The 24,412-nt window shown below is 46.1% G+C and overlaps 1 protein-coding gene across 7 annotated transcripts in view; it reads left to right on the forward strand.

Annotated features, from left to right (window-relative positions):
- Positions 1-20,100, forward strand: part of SLC35F4 (solute carrier family 35 member F4) — a 114,313-nt gene extending 94,213 nt beyond the window's left edge. For 6 of the 7 annotated variants that reach the window (XM_069018553.1, XM_069018558.1, XM_069018554.1 and 3 more), the window contains 6 exons: positions 1,960-2,257; positions 9,237-9,456; positions 15,740-15,865; positions 17,007-17,199; positions 18,515-18,604; positions 19,682-20,100. In XM_069018553.1, the coding sequence (XP_068874654.1) occupies positions 1,960-2,257; positions 9,237-9,456; positions 15,740-15,865; positions 17,007-17,199; positions 18,515-18,604; positions 19,682-19,923 (1,169 nt within the window). In that variant the 3' untranslated portion in view covers positions 19,924-20,100. Of the gene's footprint in view, positions 1-1,959; positions 2,258-9,236; positions 9,457-15,739; positions 15,866-17,006; positions 17,200-18,514; positions 18,605-19,681 lie in introns of those variants that run through there. The other variant, XM_069018560.1, reaches the window with a different exon arrangement.
- Positions 20,101-24,412: the final 4,312 nt, after the last annotated feature.

Here is a 24,412-nt window from a genome sequence, read left to right on the forward strand (position 1 = left end):
TATCATTAAATATAATGGGCCTCCAGGCAACATGTTTATCCTGAATATTCAGTTGTTTGCTAGCTACATCACATGGAGTGAATCCCTCTGATTAAAAACTTAGAGCAACTCCTCACTGTACATTTATTTCTAAAAACTTATTCAGGACTTCAAATGCAAGGTAGGTCTTGCAACAAGAGTGTGTTTCTGTGCCTTTCACTTGCACTCAGACCTGGGACTAACATCTAAGTCAGATGCTGATGGTAGTGTCATGCATACTGACACCAATTGCATCATTATTTTGTAATTGAAAAATAGAAAGCATGGCTAAAAGTGCTTTATTCTTCTATCATTGTGTGATTATTTTAAGTGGTAGCTGAAAAGGACTAATTGCATGGTAGTTTTACTTAGCAGGAAGACCTGCAAGTCGATGCTACTATAATATATTCTTTTTAAGCCATTCTAACTTGCAAATAAACTGTAATTTACCTTTCAATAGATGTCAGTCATTATTAGTACCATAAAAATATCTATTTTCTCTCAGCAGCCAAGGAGAATGCTAAAAGGATGCTTGCCTTTTCAGACCCGTGGCTGATTATCCTCTGCATGTTTTTAATAAACCTGTAATTTTATTTAAATTCTTGATTCACCACTAAACAATGGAGCCACCGAATACAGATTATTTTTAGGAAAAAACCACATCACACAATTACAACTACAAAAAGCTCCCTGTCCTAGTTAGGAGAATTCTTGACTGCAAATGCACCCCCTGCTATGATAAATCTTTTTTTATGTGTAATGTTGGTTTACAGTAATAGCTTGGAACCCTAGTCTGACATTTCTTTTTGGCTGTAGCAAAAGCATTAATGTAAAAGGAAACTAAGCCTGAGTGTGAAAGGATACCTCTGTCACATAAAAGCTGAATATTGGACAGTGCATCTATCACTCAGTGCATCTATAACTTCCCTCAAAATCATATTATTTCTTCTGTATATCACATCATGTATTCATGTGACTGATAATTGATAGGAGAATGGCCTTCAGGCCATGATTTTTAGAAGATTTTTCCCTGTTTCTTCTACCAAACTGGTGTGATGTGGTCAAACAGGGTGAATGGCTGGAGCTCAGTGCTGCCCTGGGAGCTCCCAGGACAGCAGTGTTAGTGCTCCTTGTTTTCAGCTGGGATCTAGTAAACCAAAACAGGGATCATGGGTTGCATCTCTGGGAGATGGGTCTGGAGAGCAAGTCACCAGTCAGTGAGATTAAATTCTCCCCACCTATGGTAGGAAATCTGCACTTGGGTCTGAAAACCACTGTGCTAAAATGGGAAATGCCAACTCTCCGGTCGCTCCTTGTTTATGTGCAGAGGTTTATTTCTAGGCATGCCAAGCTTCACTTCTGTCCAGCTTCCTTTGTTAACTTCAAAAATGTAAGTACACCAACATGACTGCAAAAAGCCTTTCTCTGCTTGGGTACATAAAACCACCAAACTGTTTCTTTTTTTCCCCATCCCAGCTTGCAAATTAAAAAAGTGATTCTGGAGTTAAAAGTCTTGAGGAATAAGAACTTGTTCCTGTCTCCAGACCTACAGGCTCAGAGAGCTCTTCTGTTGCTTACATGCACAGTAATTGACTCTGTAATGTCGTTGGTTCCAAGGGATGTATTTTTATTCTGGAGGTTTGCTGGCAGAGGGAATGAAGGGCTGATGAAGCAAATAGTGACAACAGCTTATTTGTAATACTGTTACCTCAGCCCTCGGTGTTGTGTTTGTGTTTGGTTCTGCCTCCTTGAAGTGACAGAGATGGTATTATTAATACTTCTGTGCAGGATTTCAGTATTTATGGGACATAGAGGAGTTATAGGGAGAAGGCAAGGGATGATTTGTGACTTGGACCAGAAGGGGAGGTTTTGCCAAGCCTTGTTTTGAATGCATTCATTACACGTACAACTCTCTATTCTTCCTTTTTTGTTGTTTTTCAGGAGAAGAAGGAACACAAACGCACACAGAGAGCAGCAGTCAAGAAGCTGACAGCCAGACACGATGCCAGTCTTGCACATCCACGTTTCTCAAGCTAATCTGGAGATTCCTGATCATTTTGTCCGTCTCTTCCTCCTGGGTTGGGACCACGCAGTTTGTCAAAATCACGTTTGAGACCTTTGACTGTCCCTTTTTCATGACTTGGTTCTCAACAAACTGGAACATTATGATTTTTCCCATTTATTATTCTGGGCACCTTGCAACTGCACAGGAAAAGCAGTCTCCAATCAAAAAATTCAGGTAGGCTTTATTGTGGCAGTATCCCTTTAAACAACCTAATTCCTGAGGGCTGAGCTCAGATCACTGCTGTGCTCAGTTCCACCCGTGGTGTCAGGAGGCAGAATAAAGGTCATGCTGCAGAAAACCTCATTCATAAATAGCTCACAGGAGGCTGACAGATGAGTGATGTGTGCTGAATAAAGGGATACTTGATTGTTAAAGGGTTTTTTGGATGAGTTGAAAAGGTCAATAATCTGCTTATAATCTTGCTGTTATATTGTCTAATATCTATATTTTGTGTTCTTGCCTGGATCAGGCCACTGATTAATCTGTCCCAGTCCATTTATGATAGAATAGCAGTGTTGGGTGCAACCAAACCAACTCCTAGCTGAGAAGAAAGATGCTCAGAGTTGAGGAGGTGGTTTCCATGTGGAAGACCATGGCTTGCTCTCTATGCTGAGCAAGTATAGCAGGATGCAAACTGCCCTTTCATCCTGCTGGAAATTTATAAATCCCTCTTCAGTAGCTCTGGGAAATCAGAGAAATACAGGGTTAAGGGAGAACCCAAAGAAATCATCCAGTCCAACCACCAGGACCAGGCTGGCTTAGCCTCCCCTTAACCAGTTCTGAAGAAAACCACATCTGATTGTCTCTGGGGCTTGGAAGTACCTCACATTTGTGACAATTATTTTCACAGTTCCTCCTCCACTTTTATTTTTCCACTGATCTGACAGTGATGTGGGAGCTGCTTTAAAGGACAGGACAAAACTCAGCTCACCAAGAGATACCACACCTTGCCCAGGATGGGAGGGGGGTTCACGGGGTCATTTTGAACTGGGACCCCATTCTGTTGTTCCAGTGCAGGCTTGCTGTGAAAACAACCTGACTCCAGCAGAATTGTCTGTTCCACCAGGAATCAGCCAGCGTGGGGCTGGCTCCTGCTGTCACTGAGGAGCTCCTGCTGTCACTGAGCACACAGGGAGTCCCATTTGTGACTGTCAGGGTGGAGTGTAGCAGGGCCAAACTCTTCCCTCAGCTGCTTTTTGCCAGGATCTGGGATGTAATTTGGCCCTACATTATCATTTCTGTCAAATCAGTGTGACTGAAATTGAACAGTTGCACTTAATTAAGTGCTTCTCTGCAAACCCTGGTGCTCTGTCTTTTAATGATGCTTCATTCAGATTTCTGCTGGAGTGTTTGTGAGAACATTAACCGTGTCAGCTTGGCTTCTGCATGTGGGGTGAAGTAATAACAATGGCACAGCAGATAAGGAAGAAGGTGAGAAGAAATATCCCTGCAGATAAATCCCCTGCAGTTGGTTCATTGATTCTATTTCTATCAGAGTGAAATTTTGGGGCAAAACATTTGGGGCAATGCATAAAAAACTCCTGTGCTTAAATGGTTGATGTATTTCCCCAGCTGTTAAGAATTCAGCTTTGAAAATTGAGGGCAGTCTTAAATGCCCACAGGAATTTCTGCAGTGGGTCTGTGAATGTGTGGAGTCGGGACACCAGTGTTAGAGCTGATGGGAATCTTCCCAGAGTATTTCTTATTCCAGATATGTCAGGAACTCACATCCTGAGGAGGAAGTAACTGCTGGTAAATAATGATTTTTTCATGGGGACCAACTGCTTGGTCTGTGCTGTGTTACAGCCTGGCTGTCCAGACTCTTTCAGTTTGGATATGGAATGGACATCTCCTCAGGATGAGCTTTGGATTTTTTTGGTGACTTAAAGAATTGAAAAGCATCATTTGTAGTTTTAAATTATAGACAGACTTAATTTGGAAAGGACCTCTGGAGGTCATTTCACCCAGCCTCCTCCCCAGAACAGGGGCGTTTTCAAACCTGCATTGACTGTTTGTGTATTTTCTTGATTTGCATTCTTGATACTGTTCTATTACAAAGCTTTTTATTACATTTTGTAAGATCTCTTGCTGCTTTGTTTGCCTGTTTTATTCCTGTGCAGTGGCTAATTCTTGTCAGTAAACCCATTTGTACCAGTTCCAGGCTTGCCTCAGAGACCAGAGGTGATTTGTCTTTATGTTTCTGGAGGATGTAGTTACTGTCTAGGAGCTTAAAGACCTAAGACGTTTTGTCCAGCAGATATTCCCAGTGGATCTGAACAAACAGTGTCTGTGACACCTTGGCAGAGATCAGTGATCCTGTGGGTGACTTGCAGAGTGCTGCCCTAGGCTGGCAAAGCTGTAGAGAGCCACTGCTCCTTTAATAAATAAATCCCACTTGGAAGGACAGGAGCCTCAATCCTCAACTTCAGATTGGCTTTCTGAAAAGTTTAGGCTGCTCAGTACCTAAAGGAGCTGCAAGAGAGATGGATTTTTGACAAGGACATGGCAGGGAAATGGCTTCAGACTGAGAGAGGGCAGGTTTAGAGTAAATATTAGAAAATAAATTCTAGACTGTGAACGTGGTGAGGCCCTGGCACAGGTTGCCCACAGAAGCTGTGGCTGCCCCATCCCTGGCAGTGTTCCAGGCCAGGTTGGACGGGGCTTGGAGCAACCTGGGATAGTGGAAGGTGTCCCTGCCCATGGCAGGGGGGTGGAATTGGATGGTCTTTAAGATCTCTTCCAACCCAAACCATTGTCTGATTCTATTATTATAATATTTGAGATTATAAATTGTGTATTTCTTACCTTTCACCCTTTACCTTAAAGATTCAATCTTGTGGTCTGAGAAAATAACTCATGGTTATGAACTCCCTGCTGCATTTAGGTGAAGGGTCTTGGTTGTCTTCAGGCAGGGGACACGGCTCTTGGTATCCCCTCAGCACTGTAAATTAAAAGTATGTCCTGCATAAAGGGTTTGAAACTCCTTCCACTAGTGCTGGGTAAGATGATCTGAAGCTCAGGAAGCTCAGCAGTAGGAAATCTAACCCTGCCAGCATTTACCACAGCAGAAGACACTGCACAGACCTCATTTAGGGTCCTCATGCAGTTGTGGTGGGGAGTAGGTGGGTGGCATTTTCAATGTCGATAGATTTTGCCTCCCCATCTGGCATCTTGGCTTCTCAAGGACAACCACTGTGACACTGAGCAGCTTCCTGCCAGGGTGTACCCAGGGTGTCAGAGCTGAGATTGGTGCTGCAGGCTCTTCCCAGCCTTGAGCCACTGGCCAGGGAAAGCTTTGGTAGATGCAGGTTTAATGTGAACAAAACACAGCGGGAAGAGTTGGATTTCTTGGATAACAAGAAGTGAGCAGAAGTGCAGGCTGAGCCATAAGTAGCTGGTGTTGTACATGAAACTTGTCACTGCAGGTTTCTCACCCACAAACCTCTCCCTCTGTGTTGCAGCAGTAGCTCAGTCCAGCTCCTCCAGCCACTTGTGGAATAAACTGCAAATCCAGACTTTGACTGCAAAGGGCTTTTCAGAGGAGACATGAGGAACACCATCAGCACAAAGCCAGGCTTCCCATGGGCCATTCCTGTGGGACACAGCATTCCTTGGTGCTGCCCCCTGAGCCAGGCACTGCTTATGTGAGAGTTTCACGCAGAATTCACTTTCCTTTTGCTCCAGCTCTCCACCAGACAAACAGAGCTGGTCAGGCTCTTTCTGACAGCTCAGATTCGGTCAGTCCTGGGAACACAACTCACCAGTGTGCTTAACCACACTCAGTTCGGTGCCTGTCCCCTGCAGTGGAGCTGGGAGGCATTTTATGGCTGCAGATGCCATCATTCAGGCAGAAGCACTGAATGACTTGTGCTCACAGAAGGTGCTGCTGTGCTGTTTGCTGCCCTAATGTCACTGTGGCCTTGCCAAGTTCTAATCCAGGTGATGTCACTGCATTCTCTGTGTTCCTGTACCCCAGGTCTCTGCCTGTTTGCTGTTTTGTTCTGTGAGCTGCTTATAACCAGCTGCTGGATTTCACTCCAGAGGCTGCTGTGTGTCAGGGGGGAACAAACCTGTTCCTGTGCAGGGCCTGGCATCAGAATAACTGAGAGGGCACACAAGCTATTTAGTGGGTGCCAGAGGCAAAGCTACACGACTGCCTGAGGTGCTGTAATTCCTGAGAGCATGGCACACTGCCCAGACCTGATGGCTGAGGGCTACCTGCAAGTAAAAGGAGTTACTTGTGTTAGAGAGCAGGTTTTAAATAGACTTCTTGTGCATTTGGAAATAGTTTTTGTCATAGTTTCAGGGTCAGCTGCCCTTAGATACGTCTGTGCCTGTAAGTCAGCAGCCTGCCACATTATTTGTGTGGGGAGGCTTCCAGGGAGCCCTCTCTCCTGAGTCCAGGGTTTTAATCACTGTCATGTCTGATGACTCCTGCAAGTTTAATTTTAGTTGCATGTCAAAGAGGCTGAGTTAACCAGTGAGCCACCATCCCTCACAAAGCCTCAGGCAATCTGCTGTAGCTGTGACTGGGAAAATAAAGTATTCTCCCCATCTCCTCATTGACTGAGCATTATTCATGGAGCTCTCCTAAGCACGGGGGTGAATTCATCAAGTCTCTGCCTCACTCAGCAGGACCCTGTCAGAGACTTTGCTATATTTTCTTCACTGAGAGTTGAGGAACCACCACCGCCTGTTTTTTCTGGTCACTGCTGTGTGATGGAGGCCCTTCCACCTGCTTAAAACAGCCCATTGCCTGGGGCCTGTGAAGCATTTCCAGATTCTTTTCCTAGCTGTGCATCCCTGCTCATCCCTCCCACTGCCTCTGGGAACTCAGAGATAAGTGCCATTGCTGGGGCAGCCACAGCTGCCTCTCCCAAATCACTGACCAGCCCAGAGCCTGACCCAGAATAATGTAATAACCACTGAGCCTTCCTCCTTTGAGGATTCACCCTGTCAGGGCACTTGGATCCATCCTCCTGGCTCTGCTCTGGGCTTGTCTGTGTGCAGACATCCCAGAGATCTGCAGGACAGCAAAACCTGGCCCGTTCTGGCATCTGGGTCCAGCTGTGTCCTGCATTTTTGGAGGCAGCCCAGGCACCTTTCTGCCTTAACATAGCACAGGCTTCTTTCCTCTAAAATCCTGACAGCTCCTGAGGCAGGCTGGATTTATCATGATCCAGTCATGCCCCAGAAGTGATGGCAGAATTCCCACCACACAGGTCTGGAGTTCACAGTGCAGGTCTGTTCTTGTCAGGACATGGGGCACCCTGGCTCTGGTGTCATGGAATGGTGGCACAGCCATGGTGCACCCACCTGTCTTGAGGTGAGATGTGGTCTGAGGCCAGAATCACCCTCTGCATCCACCTGAGTCTCAAGGGGAAGCATCTTTTATAGGTAAACTGCTGTATCTGTGTGCCAGGAAACACTGAAGTGCCACATGTGAGTCCTTTCTCAAACAGGGAAACTTGTTACCTCTACCTCCTCTTGAAATCAGAGTTACAAAACTCTGCAGTCAAAGTTAGGCACTGATTTATTTGCTTCACCAAGTGCTGGCTTTGCATCTCAAATAAATGATGCCTACCAGTAGCTGTTTTTTTTTAATATTTTAAACGTTTTTATCCTGATCTTTGGTGAACAGGACTCCTGAGAACGTTGAGGTCAACTAGAGTGAAGGAGGTAATTAGCAGATCCACCAGCCTGAGTGTTAACTCACTGGATGCCCTGGAACAGAGTTTGAGAATGGAATTTATTATTACCAGGAATGACTGCTTTGTACCCCAGGCTGTCCTGGTGGCAGCAGGAGAAGAGTGGTTATTAAGTAGAATCATAGAATCATTTAGGTTAAGATGTAGCTGATCTCAGTTATTACACAGATGTTACTATTCTACTTTCCTCAAAATGAGAGCGATGGTTTCCAATCGTAATAGTGAAAAGCTGCAATGTTTTTAACAGCAAAATTCCCAGGAAATAGTAAAAATGGTTAAGGGGCCCTGAAAACGATTTTGTCTTCCAAATCAAGATATCTAGCATACCACCCCCCCCACCCTCAAATAACAAATATATTTGATTTCACATTGCAGTGCAATCTTTGAAGTTGCTAATTAGTTCTACATAGTGGGTGCTTCAGCAGCCTTCCAAACACAGCCATGTTTGGCTGTGAGCACTTTGGAGCCCCAGAGCCTCAGGGCATTTGGATGATTCCCTCCATGTCCCTTTCCTTGGAATGATGTGCTGCAGGTTGAGGGTGCCTTGGTTCACTCCACTGCTCTTTGGGGTCACTTGTGAGACCTCCCATGTTTTAAGCAGTGTCAGAGAGCCTGCCATGCCAAGAAGTGAAGCACACTGGGAATATCTTCAGGAATACCTTCAGCCAAGGGTGCAGACAGTGGAGTTGTTAAAAAACACCCTTCCCAGATTCCTGGGAAAGGCAGAGATTCCTGAAATCCTAAGAAGCAAGCAGCTCACTTGAGCTGTGTGTGACATAGTGTTTGGGAAGCTGGAGGTTTTCTTTGGAATTTAACCCTCAAGGAAATACCTCCTAGAAAACACAGATTTTCACTGTATAATAAAATGAAGCTGTTACTTTTCCCTCCCTTTCCTGTCTTCCTCACACACTCCTGTTTGCCTGGCTCACTCCCACTGCCTGGTGGCTCCCTTCCCCACCACGCTGATGTATCTGGCAGTCCTTCTGAGTATCTTTAGGCAGTTCTTAAAGCTTCCTTGGCCATACATAAAAATGTATTTCAGTAGGAATGAAAACAGGGCTTGGAGCAATTCAAAAAAAGAAAATTGGCAAGCTGCAGAGAAAAAATGATGATTCTAATCCTTGTGCTCATGGCCTTGAAGGCAGAGTCTGGGAGCTGTCGGAACATTATAGATAACCTTCATTTCTGTGTGTGAGTTCCTGAAATTATTGTTGCCCAGAGTGTGATTATTCCAGGTAAGTTACTTCTTTTCTTCTTGCGAAATTGCTGTTTTAAGAAGATTGTGGGTTGTTTTCCCTATGTAAATTAAATAATGGATTCTCTTGGGCGTGTGGAGTAGTTAGGAAAAGCACAGGAACGCGATAAAAGCCTAATGAATGTTTGTTGTGCTGGAGTGAATGCTAAGGAAAACCCTGGCTGAGACTGAAACTCTTTTCTTTTCGTAGGGAATGCAGTCGGATTTTTGGTGAAGATGGTCTGACGCTGAAACTCTTTCTTAAAAGGACTGCTCCCTTTTCTATTCTGTGGACTTTGACTAACTACCTGTATTTACTGGCTTTAAAGAAGCTCACAGCCACAGACGTCTCTGCCCTGTTCTGTTGTAACAAAGCTTTTGTCTTCTTGCTTTCTTGGATTGTGCTCAAAGACAGGTTCATGGGAGCAAGGGTAATGAACGTGCCTCGTTTTCCTCTCTCTCATGTTTTCATAATTGCACCTAAACCCATCAGCCATGGTGCTGCCATAGCACTGCTGCACTGGGGTGTAGATACACCATGAAAACGTTTCTCATTTAGTTTTATAATGCAGGCCTAAACCTCAGGATCAGTTAGAGACCTCAGAACTTCAGAGGGAATTCAGTGTGGGGATTTCAAGGAGCTATTACAGCCAAGTGTAACTTCATGAATTACAACAGAAGAACTTCCAGTTTCCTATAAACCTATTCTTGGTTTACTGTGCTGAAGTTTAGTTCATTTTCTTTTAAACTTAGTGATGAATGCTTAGGTTCTAACCAAAGCGGTTTTATTCCTTGTTTGGGTAGACAGACAGGTTTTATTCCTTGTTTTCAATGCGTGATGTATTTTTCTTGTGCTACTCTGTCACTTTTCACACACACATTTACATGTGCATGGCCAAAACTGCTTTAAAAGGAACAAAGCTGTTTCGTATGAAGGTGTATTTTGCACTGAAGTGTTACAGGACTCGCTGCCAGTAAAATGGACCCTGCAGAAATTTTAAACAGAACTCAAAATGATGTGCCCCTGGATCTGGGGAAAGCAAACTTGTTCCCTGTAGTTTTCCATACACAAATCTCCCAACATGCAGCAATTTAAACTGTTGGCTTCACACCTTGGATGAGGAGTAGTGAGGATTTCTGCCAGTTCTTTGATGCAAATTGCCCCCTGAAATGGCTCAAGGTCGTGTTGGGCACAATCCTGACTGAATTATTGAGAGCCTTGAACCTTCATTAGGGGCAGGTTGGGGCCAGGTGTGATGGGTGTGACCAGAAGGGACCACCAGCAGCTGGATTTAAGTTCCATGGAAAGCCTGGAAGTGAACCAGTGCTTGAAGGTAAAGCCAGACACCTGTGTGCCTATTTCATACACCGCTGAAAACACAGAAACATCAGGTGAATGGGACCCACGCTCAGCCCACTGACTCACTCAAAGAATAAACGGGGTTTAAAAACCTCAGTTCTCCTCTACAGAAGTAACAGGAACAACTACCACCCTCTGCCCCTTGATCATCTCAGGTTCCAGCTGAAAAAATTGAAAATTTTGTACCCTTTAAGCTAATTTTTGTCTCAAAGCAACATCTTTCTGGGAGAGCAAGCATAGCTCTTGTATTCTCCTAGCCTGCTCTGTTGAAGAAATCTAGAAATAAAAGCTATTTTCAGTTATTATTTATTTTTCACTGACTAAAAAAAGGTTGCCATAAATATGCATTAGTATTAGTGCTGTAAACACTGTGGGGTTCAGACAGGAAAAACCTGGCAGGAAAAGTGAGCAGCAAATCCTGCACGTAAACTGGATTTCGCTGCTCACTGGCAGAGCCTGGATGCCCATTGCTGGAGAGGTAATTCACAGCGTTTTCCAGCAGCTCTCCAGACAGAATAACACTTAATGATGTTAATAACCACGCAGGAGAGAGTTTGAGAGCTAAAATACACCAGAGCAGCACAGACCCAGCTCTTTGTGCTCTGAATGCCTCAGCTGCTTTCGCCCGCAGCGCCTCGGAGAGCAGCAGGAATTGGGTTATTTGGACAGCGAGGACATGAAAAGAAATACAGGTTTAATCCTATACCCTGAGCCATGTTTTTGCAGAAGCACTCTGCACCCAGGAGCTCAACCAGCTTTTCCAAGGAGCTCAGCTCCCAGCAGCTCTTCCAGAGCTCTGGAGCCGTCGGGCGCATCAAGGTGGGGATGCTCCAGTGCCTGGGACAGCAGTGGCTCTGCAGCACATTCCCAGCTCCTTGTGTGCCCAGTGTGGCTGCAGCAGTCCCCAAACTGGCCATGGATGCCCACAGGCATGTGGGAGCTGCCTGACATCCCTCTGATCTCCTGGCACCACTCCTGCACAGCTGCCAGCCAGGCTGCAAGGCTGGATTTTTAGGTGCCATGTCTAAAGACAAGCCTGTGTTGCTGGCCACCCTGTGGAATGGCACAATCCCACCTGTGGGAGCACTGAAAACTGCAGAAGGGTTCCACACAAAGTTTCAGGTGCTTGTGGCTGCGTTTGAGGTACCCAGAGTGTGTGCTCTGCAGGGACAGCCACGTGCCCTCGGTGGTGAAGCTGTAGCACCCAACCCGTGAGAGAAAAACACCAGGGGAGGTTTAGGTTGGGTATTAGGAAAGATTTCTTTACAGAAATGGTGATCAGGCACTGGAACAGGCTGCCCAGGTAGAGTCACCAACCCTGGAAGTGTGCAGAAAATGTGTAGATGTGATGCTTGGGGACATGGTTTAGTGGTGGATCTGGCAGTGTTAGGTGAAGGGTTGGACTCAATGAGGTCTTTTCCAACCTTAAATGATCCTCTGGTTCTATTTATCCATAAAAGTAGTGCAGGCAGAGCTTAGGTACCTTGCAGTACCTCCTGCCCTGGGTAAGGACACACAGCACAATCCCTGCATGCACCCTGACCTTTGCTTGGACACTTCTAAACATCTCTCTCTCACATTAATAAAGTGCCTCTGTTAGACTTTGGGAAGTCCTGACAGCTTTGGAACACAGCAAACACAAATATTTAAAAGACTTTATGTGTTTGAGTAGTTCTGATGGCTTTTGCTGCTTAGATTTAGACACATGCTTATGTGTTTGCATATTTAAGCCCTTGGTTGGGCTTCATCTGTGGAGTTGAATCAATTTTTTTTAGGTAGTTTGGGGACATTTTTTTCCCCTGAAAATGTTGAGTTTTGCCTGGAGAGAGTTTTCTTCCCATCCTTGAAGGTCTTCAAGGCAAAGTTGGACGGGGCTTGGAGCAACCTGGGATAGTGGAAGGTGTCCCTGCCATGGCAGGGGTTTGGAACTGGATGATCTTTAAATTCCCTTCCAACCCAAACCATTCTGGGATTCTTTACTACAGCACCTTGTTTTCTACTGTGCTCCAAATGTTAAAAAATGTTTCTGATAAACCATTGGTTGGCCTTCTTTCAGGGAAAAAAATAAAAGAGGCAAGCTAATTTCATTCCATACCTAGGAGGCTCCAAAAGAAAGTTTCTACACTCTTCCATTAATTAAAAGCCTTGTTTAATGAGCTGACAGCCACCTTTGCTTCCCTGTGACCTTGCTGCTGCTTGTCAGCACAGAGCAGTGCCCAGATGTGAGCTCAGGTTTCTAAAGCCAGCACCTGAGGCAGGCACAGGTCAGCTGTGCTGATGCTTTGGTATGTAACGTGCAGGAGGAGCCTTGAGCATGAAATTTAAATAATGTTTTTGCTGTTTTCAGTTTCAGGTCTTACTTACGTCTCAGGAGGTGTTGTTGCTCCACATGTGTCCATCATTTTAGTTGTTTCAGGGACAAAAAAGTGCTTGGCTTTCTAAGTACTTGATTAAATTAGGAAACTGGCTCTCTAAATTTGGTGTAGACAGACTGGGAATGAGTTTTTCACGGTAGGAAGAAAGGGGATGATGGATCTACTCATTTTCACTGACACAAGGAAAGGAGTGAGCAGTGAGTGCACCAAGAGTTAAATCTCCATCCTTGCCCTTGGAAGAAGGGGATTACTGCATTGGGCTCTTCTGTTTTGCCTTCTGAGACAGACACACTGCTGGAAATACTCCAGCTGACAGCTGAAATCCTGAATTTCTGTGCAGGGCAGGACGTGTGGTGCAGCCTGAGGTGATCCAGCCAGGCAGTCTGGCAGGGCAGGGGGCGTTTCTGGGCACTGAGTGTGAGAAATCAGACAACTCTTAGTTAAAAATTAAGATAATTTATTAAAAACAGAAAAATTGAAAAATTGCAAAAATTAGCAAAATATAAAAATCTGGGATCCTATGGCTCGCTAGATGGTATGCCCCAGGAGTGCAGGGATTCTTGATCTTCTGGCTGAAACAGCACTGGACCTCAGGTAGAGAAAAAGGGCTTGCAGTGCTAGGCTGGCCTTTGGCTGGCCCAAAAGCAAAAAAAAAAAATTACTAAAAGTTCCTTGATAGGAATACGCCTTCCCAGCACTGAACTCCACCTCAAGGCTGGAGAGAAGAGGTGTTTCTTTCGCTTACTCCTTGTTTTATAGTGCCTTTGCTCCACCCACAGCCCGCCCACAGCCCGCCCCTTAGGTTTAAAGTGATTGGTGCTTTCCCTTTGACAGATTATCTCTGTCCACCAATGGCTCATCCTTGTCAGAGGGGTGGTATTAGTTGAGATAAGGGTCATTAAAATTCAGGTTGCCATGGAGCTGACAGGGTAATGGCTATGGGGGCTGGGCTGTTTGTTGGAACTGGGGTTTTGAAATTTGCCTTGGAACCAAAGTACAAGTAAAAACACTTTAAAAAGTACTAAAATACATCCAACATCTTAAAACACTTGTAAAAGTATACAGTAAACACAGGAAAGATAACTCTTATGGTGTACAAGTGATTAATGGAACTTAATTTTTGGTACCTGGGCTGATGGGTTAATTTTAACATTCAATTTAAAAATATTTAACTCAAAATTAATTAATTAAAGCACTTAATATGCAAAGACCAAGCACAAATAGGGATTTCATGTATGACACTGAGAGGAGAGGCCGTGGATGTCTGAGGGGTCCTGGCTGTCATTTGGCATTGCTTCGAGGCTGGGACTTCTGTGGTGTCTCCCAGGATGGCCCAACTGCTGGAATGTGTTATCCTGGGAAGGAGCAGGGGGAAACCTCCTGGTCCCCTTTTCCTAAAGCCCTCCCAGATCTCATCACACCACTGGGAGGTGCCTCCAGCCCACGGCACTGGGGGATCTGGATTTCAGCTGCCATTTCATGGTGAATTTGGAGCTATCAGTGATGCCTGCAGGTTTAGGTGGTGGCTTTGGTGACCTGTATCTTGGAGCTGGGGTGTTTCACATGTAAGTAATGTGGGATATAGTCTTGCAGTGGGGTTTGTGACTCTGCCTTTGGCACAGCCACTGCCGTGTGAGGGGGCACCTGTGTGCCTCAAGGACTGCTGAAATGGTGAGGGGGAAGGATTTAAAGCTGCCCCCAGGAAATGAGTTTTCCTGGGAGGATGTTGGCCTGGATACCTATGGGATTTAGGAGCACTGACATTTTTACCTGGAGTCTCAGATTAGCCCTGCCCTGGGAGTTAATTCTGGGTTCCCCATTGTCCCCTGTGTGGGAACACCTTCACCTGAGTCTGTCATGTGTCCTTATCCTGTGTGTCCCTTGAAAAACAGTTTTACTCTACTGACTGGCTCTGCTGAAGTTATTTTGTGGGACTTTTTGTGCTTATTGCCTCAGTCTGGCTCACATCTGCTTGGGATTAGTATCAGTGGTTTTTCTGGGACTCTTGGTAAAACTATGAGCTCTGAGAGTCAGGCTGCTCTGCAGGAGGGCACATGTTTGGATCAAGATGCCTTTGAAGTCTGTGGGCTGAAGCTTAGATTTATCTAGGACTAAATATTTCTTCAGTGAAGTTCAGTGATGTTTTCAAGAAGAGAAGTGCCCATGTCACGTTTGTGTTGGCTCAGGAGTTGTGCACTGGCTCAGGAGACAGCTTTTCCTCTGCACTCCATGGAAGTTGGGTATTCAGTGTCTTTGAAATTCACACTCCACATTTACCTGCTGAGGGCAATTAGGTGGAGAGGGGGAGTTTTTTTAAAGAATAAAACACTTTGGGCTCTCCACCACTTCCTTAAGGTTCTTGGAGTCAAGACCCAGGATTTCAGATACTGTGTAGTTAATGATTCCTGTTCTTTTTCTTTGAAGCTCCTTAGATGCTTTCTCTGGGGTTTTCAAATGAGACCAAAAACCTAAGCACAAAGGTAAAGGCTTCATGAAGAAATCTGGTCATGTCTGTCCAAAAAAATGTAGCAGGGCATGGCCAAAACATCTGGAAGAGCTCCCTGTGGTACCCTGCTATTCCAAAATACAGGGCTCATTCCCCTGGACTAAATTTCCAGGATGTTTGGCCATCTAATGTTTGCATTTCAAGTCAAATTGATGGCATTGCTAAGTATTTCTCTTGTTGTGCAGCACAGTCTGTCTTAAAATTTCTTGATCTTGCAGTTGCCTCTCCAAGGTGGAGGTTCAGCTGACAAAGTACATAATGATGGATGTTCTGTCAGTAGGCCCCAGCAGAATTTGCAGTGATAGGTCCATTTCCCTCTCAGTGCACACACTTTCATTATGCTTTACATCTCTCCCACGATCTTTCCCACTTAAGGGAAAACAAGAAAGCTCCAAGTCAGAGCCAGTGACGCTCGTGAGGAGCCCCTCCCAGTGATGATCTCAGCTTTACATTGCTTTGCTTTGTCCGTGCAGATAGTGGCAGCAATAATGGCAATCACAGGAATTGTCATGATGGCATATGCTGATGGTTTCCAGGGTGATTCAATTATCGGGGTGGCCTACGCTGTGGGATCAGCCTCCACGTCTGCATTGTATAAGGTAGGTCACAACTGTTTGTTGGCACTCCTAAATTCATTACCACTGGCTGTTAAAAAGACACAAATACAAGGAGAATTGCTGTGAAATCAGTGTTTTATTCTGTTCATCACTCCTGCATCACTCATGTTGTGACCAGGCGATGTCACAACGTCAGGAAGACTGCCATGAGGGTAATTAGTTGTCACCTGCCAATTACCCAGAATGGCTTTTCTTGATGAGTCTTTAATGAAATCTCCACTGCCATGCCACGAGGAGTTTAAGGTCATTTTTTAATCATGCCAATGAAGTTTATCAGCACTTTTCAAAGGGTGCTTTCGAAGGGGCTTTCCATGTGCAGCAGGGAGGAGAGCCAGGGAAATGCTGCTTTCCTTGGGCAAGGATGGCCAACTCATCCCAGGTCTGCACTGCAGCTCCCTGGCACATGCTGGGCTCTGAGCCCTGGTGTGAGCCTGGCACAGGCAGTTCATTAGAGACACCTCTGCTTGGAAGAAGTGGCTGCTCTGGAAGGTGAGGGATGGAAAAGGCAGGGATGTGTCTCAGGAACAGGTTGGGCTGAGTGTGGCTGTGTTTATTTTCAGCTGCGTGTGTAAAGTTTGGAGTGAGTTTGGAGTGAGGATCAGAAGCTGCCCTCACAGTTTTGGACTTTGCTCATCTCACTCATAAATTCATTGTGGCCGTTCACAAGTCACTCAAAGTTCATGAATTTAGGCTCATAGAGGACAAGTTCTCACAGAGTGAGCCCCTCCTGGCTGGTTTTCCTCTCACAGCAGGGTCATGCTGTGGAAGTCACTGGAGTCCCCTCCCAAATCCCAACAGTGCCACACTCAGCCCAAATCCTCTACATTTGTTGCATGAATGGTGTGTCCTTGGATTCTTGGTTTATTCTTGATTTTTCCTGGGTTCTGCACTTGCTTCTCATGGCATTTGGGGTTATACAGACTCAGCCATCCCTGTGGTAAAGGCACGTTGCTAAAACACAGGAAAGGGCACAAATCTGACCAAAGATCCCCTTGCAGAACCCTTGTGCAGGAAAAGGGCCAGGCTGTGGCACATTTTGCTTTGCTCCACTCTCCCCAAGGAAATGGAGTGCTTCCATGATAAGTATGAAGTCTAAACCTCTCCTCTCTCCTCTCATCTCCAGGTTTTGTTCAAGATGTTTCTTGGGAGTGCAAACTTCGGGGAAGCAGCTCATTTCGTGTCTACCCTGGGCTTCTTCAACTTCATCTTCATCTCCATCACCCCCATCATCCTGTACTTCACAAAAGTGGAGTACTGGTACCCCTTCTCTGCTGTGCCCTGGGGTTACCTGTGTGGAGTAGCTGGTCTCTGGTTAGGTAGGTGATAAAAAAATGTATTTCTTTTTCTGCAAAACTAGCCTCGGGCACAAGCAATTTCCCCTGTCCCCTTAAGCAGCAGAGCTCTCTCACAGATTAATTCTGGTCCCAGTGCAAACTGGTGCTCCTTAGAAATGATTCATATTTTTCATTACACTTTATGAAACATTACTATTAATTGATATATAATTAATATTTGATATGTAAGCGTAGTTATAATTAATAATATTTAATAATTAACAGTAATAGCAGGGAGTAAACATGAAGCAGCCATACTAATTGCCCATTTTTTCATCCCTACTGCAGTTCCACACCAGTGCCCCTGTCTCTGGCACAGCTTGGCTGCTGTAAATCCCATTTCAAAGGTCTGCATGTTCCCAGCCAGCTCCTGGGGGACGTTTGTGCACTGACAGGGGGACCCCCAGTGCTGGGACATCTTTCTGGGGGTGCTGCAGGCTCTGGGCAGGGCTCACAGTGGCTCCCTCTTTCTGAGCCCCAATTGCCAGCAAAGCATCTGCTGGATTCAACCCAGGGGCGTTTTAATTTCCACATAAAACAACAGCCTTTCCTTCAGTAAAGTCTCTGTTACTCCATAATTGAAGAGGTTTTTGTCTTGCTACACATTTATTAAATGGCAGCAAAGAGAATGTCATTGCCCATCCAGTCCTGAGATGTGGCCAGGCTGGCAGCTGAGCTGCTGGGAATGCCTTGAACTGCTCTAACCACAACTGCAGCTGCCCTGTGAGCTCCTAGGGGACCAAAATTAGGGATAATTTATCACCCAAGTGTATAAACCCAACCATGAGGGAACAACCTTGTGGAGCAACCTCATGTTCCTGTTATGCAGGGGACTCAGCAGCAGGACTGGGTGGTGGGTGATCAAACTTAAGTTTGCTTTTAATCTTTCAAGGACAGGTTAAGGAAACTTAAGCAAACTTTAAGGTTTTTTTAATCTTTCAAGGAAATTGGAGCTCTCTGGGAGTGCTGTCATGTAGAAAAAAAACAAACAAACAAACCAAAAAACCAAGCCAGGTTGTTTTCACCTGATTAAAGCCTGGGCAAAGCCATGGAATATGAATGTGATAACCTCAGTTTTACAGTTTGTGAAAGACCATCCAGCTCTCCCCTTTCCCCTGTGAAGAATTTCCCTTAATTTCCTGCTCATATAGAAAAAAACAAAACTTAATCACTTTGTGACAACTCTCTCATTGTGGTGTGGATACTTAATGCCACGTGTTGTACCTGTAGGGTCAAGGTGGAGGAGAAATGTCTCACTCTGGTGTATTATTTTCTCTGTTTCTCTGTTTTTCCTTAGCTTTCAATATCCTGGTAAACGTTGGGGTGGTGCTGACCTACCCCATCCTGATCTCCATCGGCACCGTGCTCAGCGTCCCTGGAAATGCAGGTACCAGTGCCACGACTGCTGCTGGGAAAATAAGCCCATGGGCACTCAGAAAGCAGTTTCTTGCCTAAATAATCTGCTGGGTGGAAATTTTCTCCAGGGTCCTGTCGAACAGCCTCTGTCTCTGCTCCTCAGTCTCCTCAGCTTCATCCCTCTGGGGGTTTGAGCACAAGAACGCATCTGGTTTTAGGGGGATGCATCTGTGAAACAATGTCTGTAGGAGGCTGCCTGAGGGCTCAGGTGTGCTGTGGGTGCTGGTGGTGGAGCTCAGGCTGGGCCTGGAGGCACCTGGAGCTCTCTTCCCCACATGCTGCTCTCTCCCCATCCCTGGTCCCTGCAGCCTGAGGAAACACTCTGCTGGTGCAGCCTGTTGTAGATAAAGTTACCATAAAGGGCCTTCTCTATCAGAGCAGAAATCACAGAACCATAGATTAATTAGGGTTGGAAAAGACCTGCAAGATCATCAAGTCCAATCTTCAACCATCACCGTGCCCACTAAACCATAAAGTGAAGTGCCACGTCCACTCATTCTTTGGACACTTTAAGGGTGGTGACTTCACCCTGCCCTGTTCCAGTGCTCTACCACTCTTTCAGTAAAGAATTTTTTTCTAATGTCCAATCTGGTCCAACCTGAGGTCTTTTCCCCTTGTCCTGTCCCTATTCCCTGGGAGCAGAGCCCGATCCCCCCCTGGCTGCCCCCACCTGTCAGGGACTTGCAGAGAGCAAGAAGGTTCCCCCTGACCCTCCTTTTCTGCAGGCTGAGCCCCTCCAGCTCCCTCACAGACCCTTCCCCAGGGACATCTTCAGGCTTAATCCAACCCCTCAGGGCTTCCTCCAATCCTGCCCACGGCAGTGAGGGACGGGGGAGATGTGGCACCTCCAGTGCTGCACTGTCAGGTCAGAGCTGTTCCCTGGGCTCAGGGAGCTGCTCCCTCTGGAGATTTGAGAGCCACAAGGCCAGTGTGACACCCAGAGTGCAGCCCATGGCTCGATTAGCAGCCAGGGATGTGCCAGGCTGCCCTTGGTGCTGCCATCCATCCTGCTGCTGGTTTGATGCCGTGGTTGTTTTCCTCCTCCCAGCCGTGGACCTGTTGAAGCACAAAATGATCTTCAGCGTTGTGCGGCTGGGGGCCACCATCATCATCTGCATCGGGTTCCTGCTCATGCTGCTCCCCGAGGAGTGGGACGAGATCACCCTGAGGTTCATCAACAGCCTGAAGGAGAAGAAGAGTGAGGATCACACCGAGGACATGACAGAATCCAGCGTCCACACAAGGAGCAGGAGCAGAGCCAACGGGACAGTGTCCATCCCGCTGGCGTAGGGCTGGAGGACTCTCCCTGCACGCAGATGTATATTCTGTGAATATAGCTTAACTTTCCTCACCACCTGTATGCTTAAAAAGATGTCATCCAACCTGAGCAGGGGATGAACTGTAAGATAAGAGAAATACATCTATAAGAAATGTTTACATTTGTACACTTAAGGAACGGGTGTAAATAACGACAATAAAATCTTTTGTAAGAAACATTAAAGCTTTTGTCTTGCTGAACTGGTGGGTTTAAAATGTGGATAAGTTTACATCATTTATCTCCCTTTGCTGGCACAAGTAGAGCCATTTTGGAGGATACAAATGTTGGATATTTCCAGCTAAATCTCAAAATCTAACGTCTTGACTTACTTTCAATAAAGTGCCCTTTCAGCAAGGTAGCAGTTTTGGAAAAGCATTTCAAACCTCTCCTGGCATTTTGGAGAGTTCATTTCTGAAAGGCACTGATGTTGACTTTGATATTCCCAATTATTATCAGAATAAATATTCCATGATGTGCAAAACATGAGCTGTCCCCTCCCAGACCACACTGAGCTGTGCCTCTTTCCAGCACCACCTCTCTGGAAGTGGTGCTGGAGTTTGGGTGCCTTCAGTAAAGCAAAAAGTAGCTTTATTTACCTCATTTTCTCCCAGAAAAGCTGCACTCCCAGCTGAGCTACAGAAGTCTCAGGAGAGATGGAACACCCTGGATCGCCGGTGTCCCTGGGAAATGCCATTTCGTGTTTTCTAGAGCTTCGGGACAAATGAATATTTTTCTAACCTCAACTGTGGAAAAGTCTTTCAAAAGCCAAATACAAACCCTTCCCTAAGCCTGTTGCTGGTTTACAGCATTCCTGGGACTGACCACTCAAGACTGTCTTTATTTGAGAGCACTTGATAGGCAGACAAACATTTTTACCCTTATTTTTCTTTTTTTTTAAGGAAGAATTAAACCAACATCAAGCATCACAGGTTGCTGAGCTCTGCTGACTTTCCTGCCCACAGTTTGTGAGTTTGATTAGCAGCCAGTAAGGGTGGGTTTTGATGGTATTTCTGCCTGGGAAAAAAAAAAAATCATGTAAATAATAAGTTATTGGACTCTTTTTATTTGACTCTTCTATTGAATGTTTTTTTAATCTTTTAATGTTCATGTCTAAACTGTCCCCAGCAGGCAAAATACTGGTGTATGTTAAAAAACCCCACAAACTTGGGTTCTTTCATCACATGGCTGCAGAATTAGAGCTGCAGAAACCAACCCAACCAACTGTCCCCTGTGCCCTCAACCCAGACCTGTAAGGTTTGGATACACACACAAGCCTCTTACAGCTCCTGGTCTGCTGCTTTTGAGAGGAGGTAGACATCAGAAATGTTCCAGAAGAGTTAATTATGGAGGTACTGATGGGCTGAGAGCACGGGGCAGCTTGGCCCCTCCCCACAGTTTTGGAGCTGATACATTCATTTAAATTGCTAGATCATTTTGGGGATTTTACTGAAATTTTACTGAAATTTTAGCTCCTGCCAAACTGAACACATGGGGAAAACAAAACTTTCAGTATGCATTGATGAGTACTTTTTGGCAAGCAGCCTCATGGCAGCGTCTTCAGGCCCAGGACTGGATCCTTTAAGGAACCTCATTGGGAGTTCAGCAGGGAAAATGGTGTGAAATCCCCATGTGTGAGTCAGCTTTCATGGAATGCTTGACACATTCCATGGCCAGGGGCACGGGTGTTAAAAAGACTCTAATCCCAGCAAGGAAGGCTTGAGCAGAGCAGCCCTGCTTTGGTTTGATGGTCACAGAATGGTTTGGGGTTGAAAGGGCCTCAAAGCCCATCTCATTCCAACTCCTGCCATGGGCAGGGACACCTTCCACTGTCCCAGGCTGATCCATGCCCCGTCCAGCCTGGCCTTGAACACTTCCAGGAATGGGAATATTGCTTCTCTGGGCAATCTGCTCCCAGATGCTTTCCGAGGGTGCTCATCATCCTCAGCAATACCCAGAGCCCCCTCATTCAGCCTCTGCCCAACTTCCAGTTTAAATTCCTCATTAAGCATGGAAATAACGGTTTTCCCTGGAGCACAGCTCAGCCTTTCAGCTGGAGAAAAACCCATCAAACCCAAGAAATCAGACAACAAACAGGGGCTCTTTGGCCTGATGCTGTTTGTGATCCATCAGAGGAATGGCAAACCAGTAATGACCCCCATCAAGTGACCGGTCGGACGTCGCCGCTCCCACTGCTGTGGGTGTCTCTGGCAGCCCCTTCTGCCCTTCCCACCAATGTGAGATTCCATTTCTGTGGCACCATCTCCCAAGGAAAGTGCCACTTTTGACCTGGCAGCTGCGTTATCAGGTTCTCCTTATCGCTGGAAGGAAAACAGAACGTGCTGTGAATAACCCTCCCCGAGCATCCCCAGCACCGCCTGCCCTCTCTGGAGAGCTCAGCGAGGCAGCAGCAGGACGGTGTTATCAGCACCACCCATGTCCCCAGCCTGGGCTGAGATAAGATGAATGCCCCCTGTCAATGCCGGCGACAAGGAGCAGAGGGAGGAACAAGCCGTGTTTCTTGACCTTACAGATGTGTACTAACAAGCTCTATCAGCCACAGCAGTTTGTATCCCATCCAGGGGAGCCGTGCTGGGTTATTTTCCTCTCTTTGCTGACCCCTTTGTTCACACTGTCTCTGCCTGAACGTGCTGCAAGCAGGATAAACAACAGCCTGTTCACATTGCTGGGGTTGTTTCTGCTTCACTCACTGGGGATTTGCATAAAAGCCCAGGCGTTATTTTGGCTAAAATCCATTCCACCCACTCGCCATCTCCTCCTTTGCCCACGGTTTTTTTGTGGTTTAAAATTCAGTTTTGAGGAGAAGCTTTAAGCAGAGGTGATGCACTGCTGCAGTTGAGTGTTAGAGTGGTGCCCCTTGGCTCACCTCCCCTTGGTTCACCTTTGCTCTGTGCGAAGGTGAGTAACAAACTCTGCCCCTCCGTGTGCAAATGCCCTGCCCCAAGTCATGGCACTGCCCTACCCTTGAGCTTTTCCCAGTATCTTCCTTAAAGAAAGGGCATCAGAGCACTTAGGAGTCAATGATTTCATTTTGACTGCAAGAAATTTGCTGAGAAGTCCAGTTCTGGCGGGATCATCGTCACTTACAGAGTTTAAAGCAGTAAATTAGATGGGAGAAAGGGATTACATTCTTCCAGCTCTGCTGGGAAGGACTGTGAGCTGTCCCTAAGGGCACTGTATGGGACCAAAGCTGCTCCAGCCCCATGTTTCTACAGCACAGGACTCAGGAATTTCACTGAACTTTAAATACAGGTAAAATAAAATAACATTATTGCATTAAATAACCCCCAGTTAAAGGGAAGGATGAGCATCCCTGACCAGGATCTCAGCTTGCCCCAGCGACCTGCAGGAAGGGCATCCTCCTGCAGCCTCTCCCCCACCCCAAACCCTCACCTGCTGCTCTTGGTCCTCTTTGCTTTACAGAGTAAAGCCCTGTAGGAAGGAAGTGTGGACAAGAGAGGGGATTGGGGAGTGTGGGGAGCAGGGGGACCCTGTCAGGATTTTGGCAGCACCTGGGTAAAACACCAAATGCAGCACCGTGGGCACTGGCTTTAACATCCACTTTAAACGTGGGTTTCCACTGCTCCCACACATCCATCATTGCATTTAATTCATGATTTTCCCAAGCTGCCTAACAGGAATGACCTGTTCTCAGCAGGGGAAGCGTAATTAAAATAAAAAGGCAAAATAGAGAAAGCATTGAGAAACTCGGGAGGGAAGCAGGGTGTTGATTTTACATTTGCATTTGAAAGGAAGAAGACAAAAAAAGTACAGTCCAGGCTGCTGTGCTCCCTCATGTCCTGTGTGACCTCGGAAAAGCAAAGTCACGAGAGATGTTGGTGCTTTGTGGCTGAAAACATGAGCTGGTTGGGTTGCTCCAGCGATGAATATTTTCTTCTGGGAGCAACCTGGTCTAGTGGAAGGTGTCCCTGCCCATGGCAGGGGGTGGAACTAAAAGATCTTTAAGGGCCTTTCCAACCCAAACCCTTCTACGATCCTACGATTTTATGAACTATCAAATATCACTCACTTTGACCAATATTCCCAGTTAGCATTGTCCTAAAGCTGCATTTTTTCCAGCAGTGCCCCCAGCCAGCAGGAGCAAAGGTGGAGGATGCTCCTGGGCCAGGCCTTATTCCCAAGCTGCTTCTCCCATGCAGGATGGGAGACATTTTAACCCTTCTGGTGCTCCAAGGATTGAACTTCCTTCCAAAACCTGAAGATTTAGCAAAAGAGCTGCTTGAAGAAAAATACCTCACACCCAGCTGAGGTCTGGTGGTCCTGGTTGAAAAATCACTTATAGGTAAAAGCAAATCTTCTTTGGGGTTTGGCACTGGCTCCCAAGCTGCTTTCCCCTTCTCTGTCAGCAGCAGCCCCCTCTCGTCCCAGCGGGGGAATGCCTGGGGATGGGTCAATGTTTAACCAAGGTGGGAAGGACATCCG

Source organism: Aphelocoma coerulescens, chromosome 5 (assembly GCF_041296385.1).
Source record: "Aphelocoma coerulescens isolate FSJ_1873_10779 chromosome 5, UR_Acoe_1.0, whole genome shotgun sequence".
Lineage (NCBI taxonomy): Eukaryota > Metazoa > Chordata > Aves > Passeriformes > Corvidae > Aphelocoma > Aphelocoma coerulescens.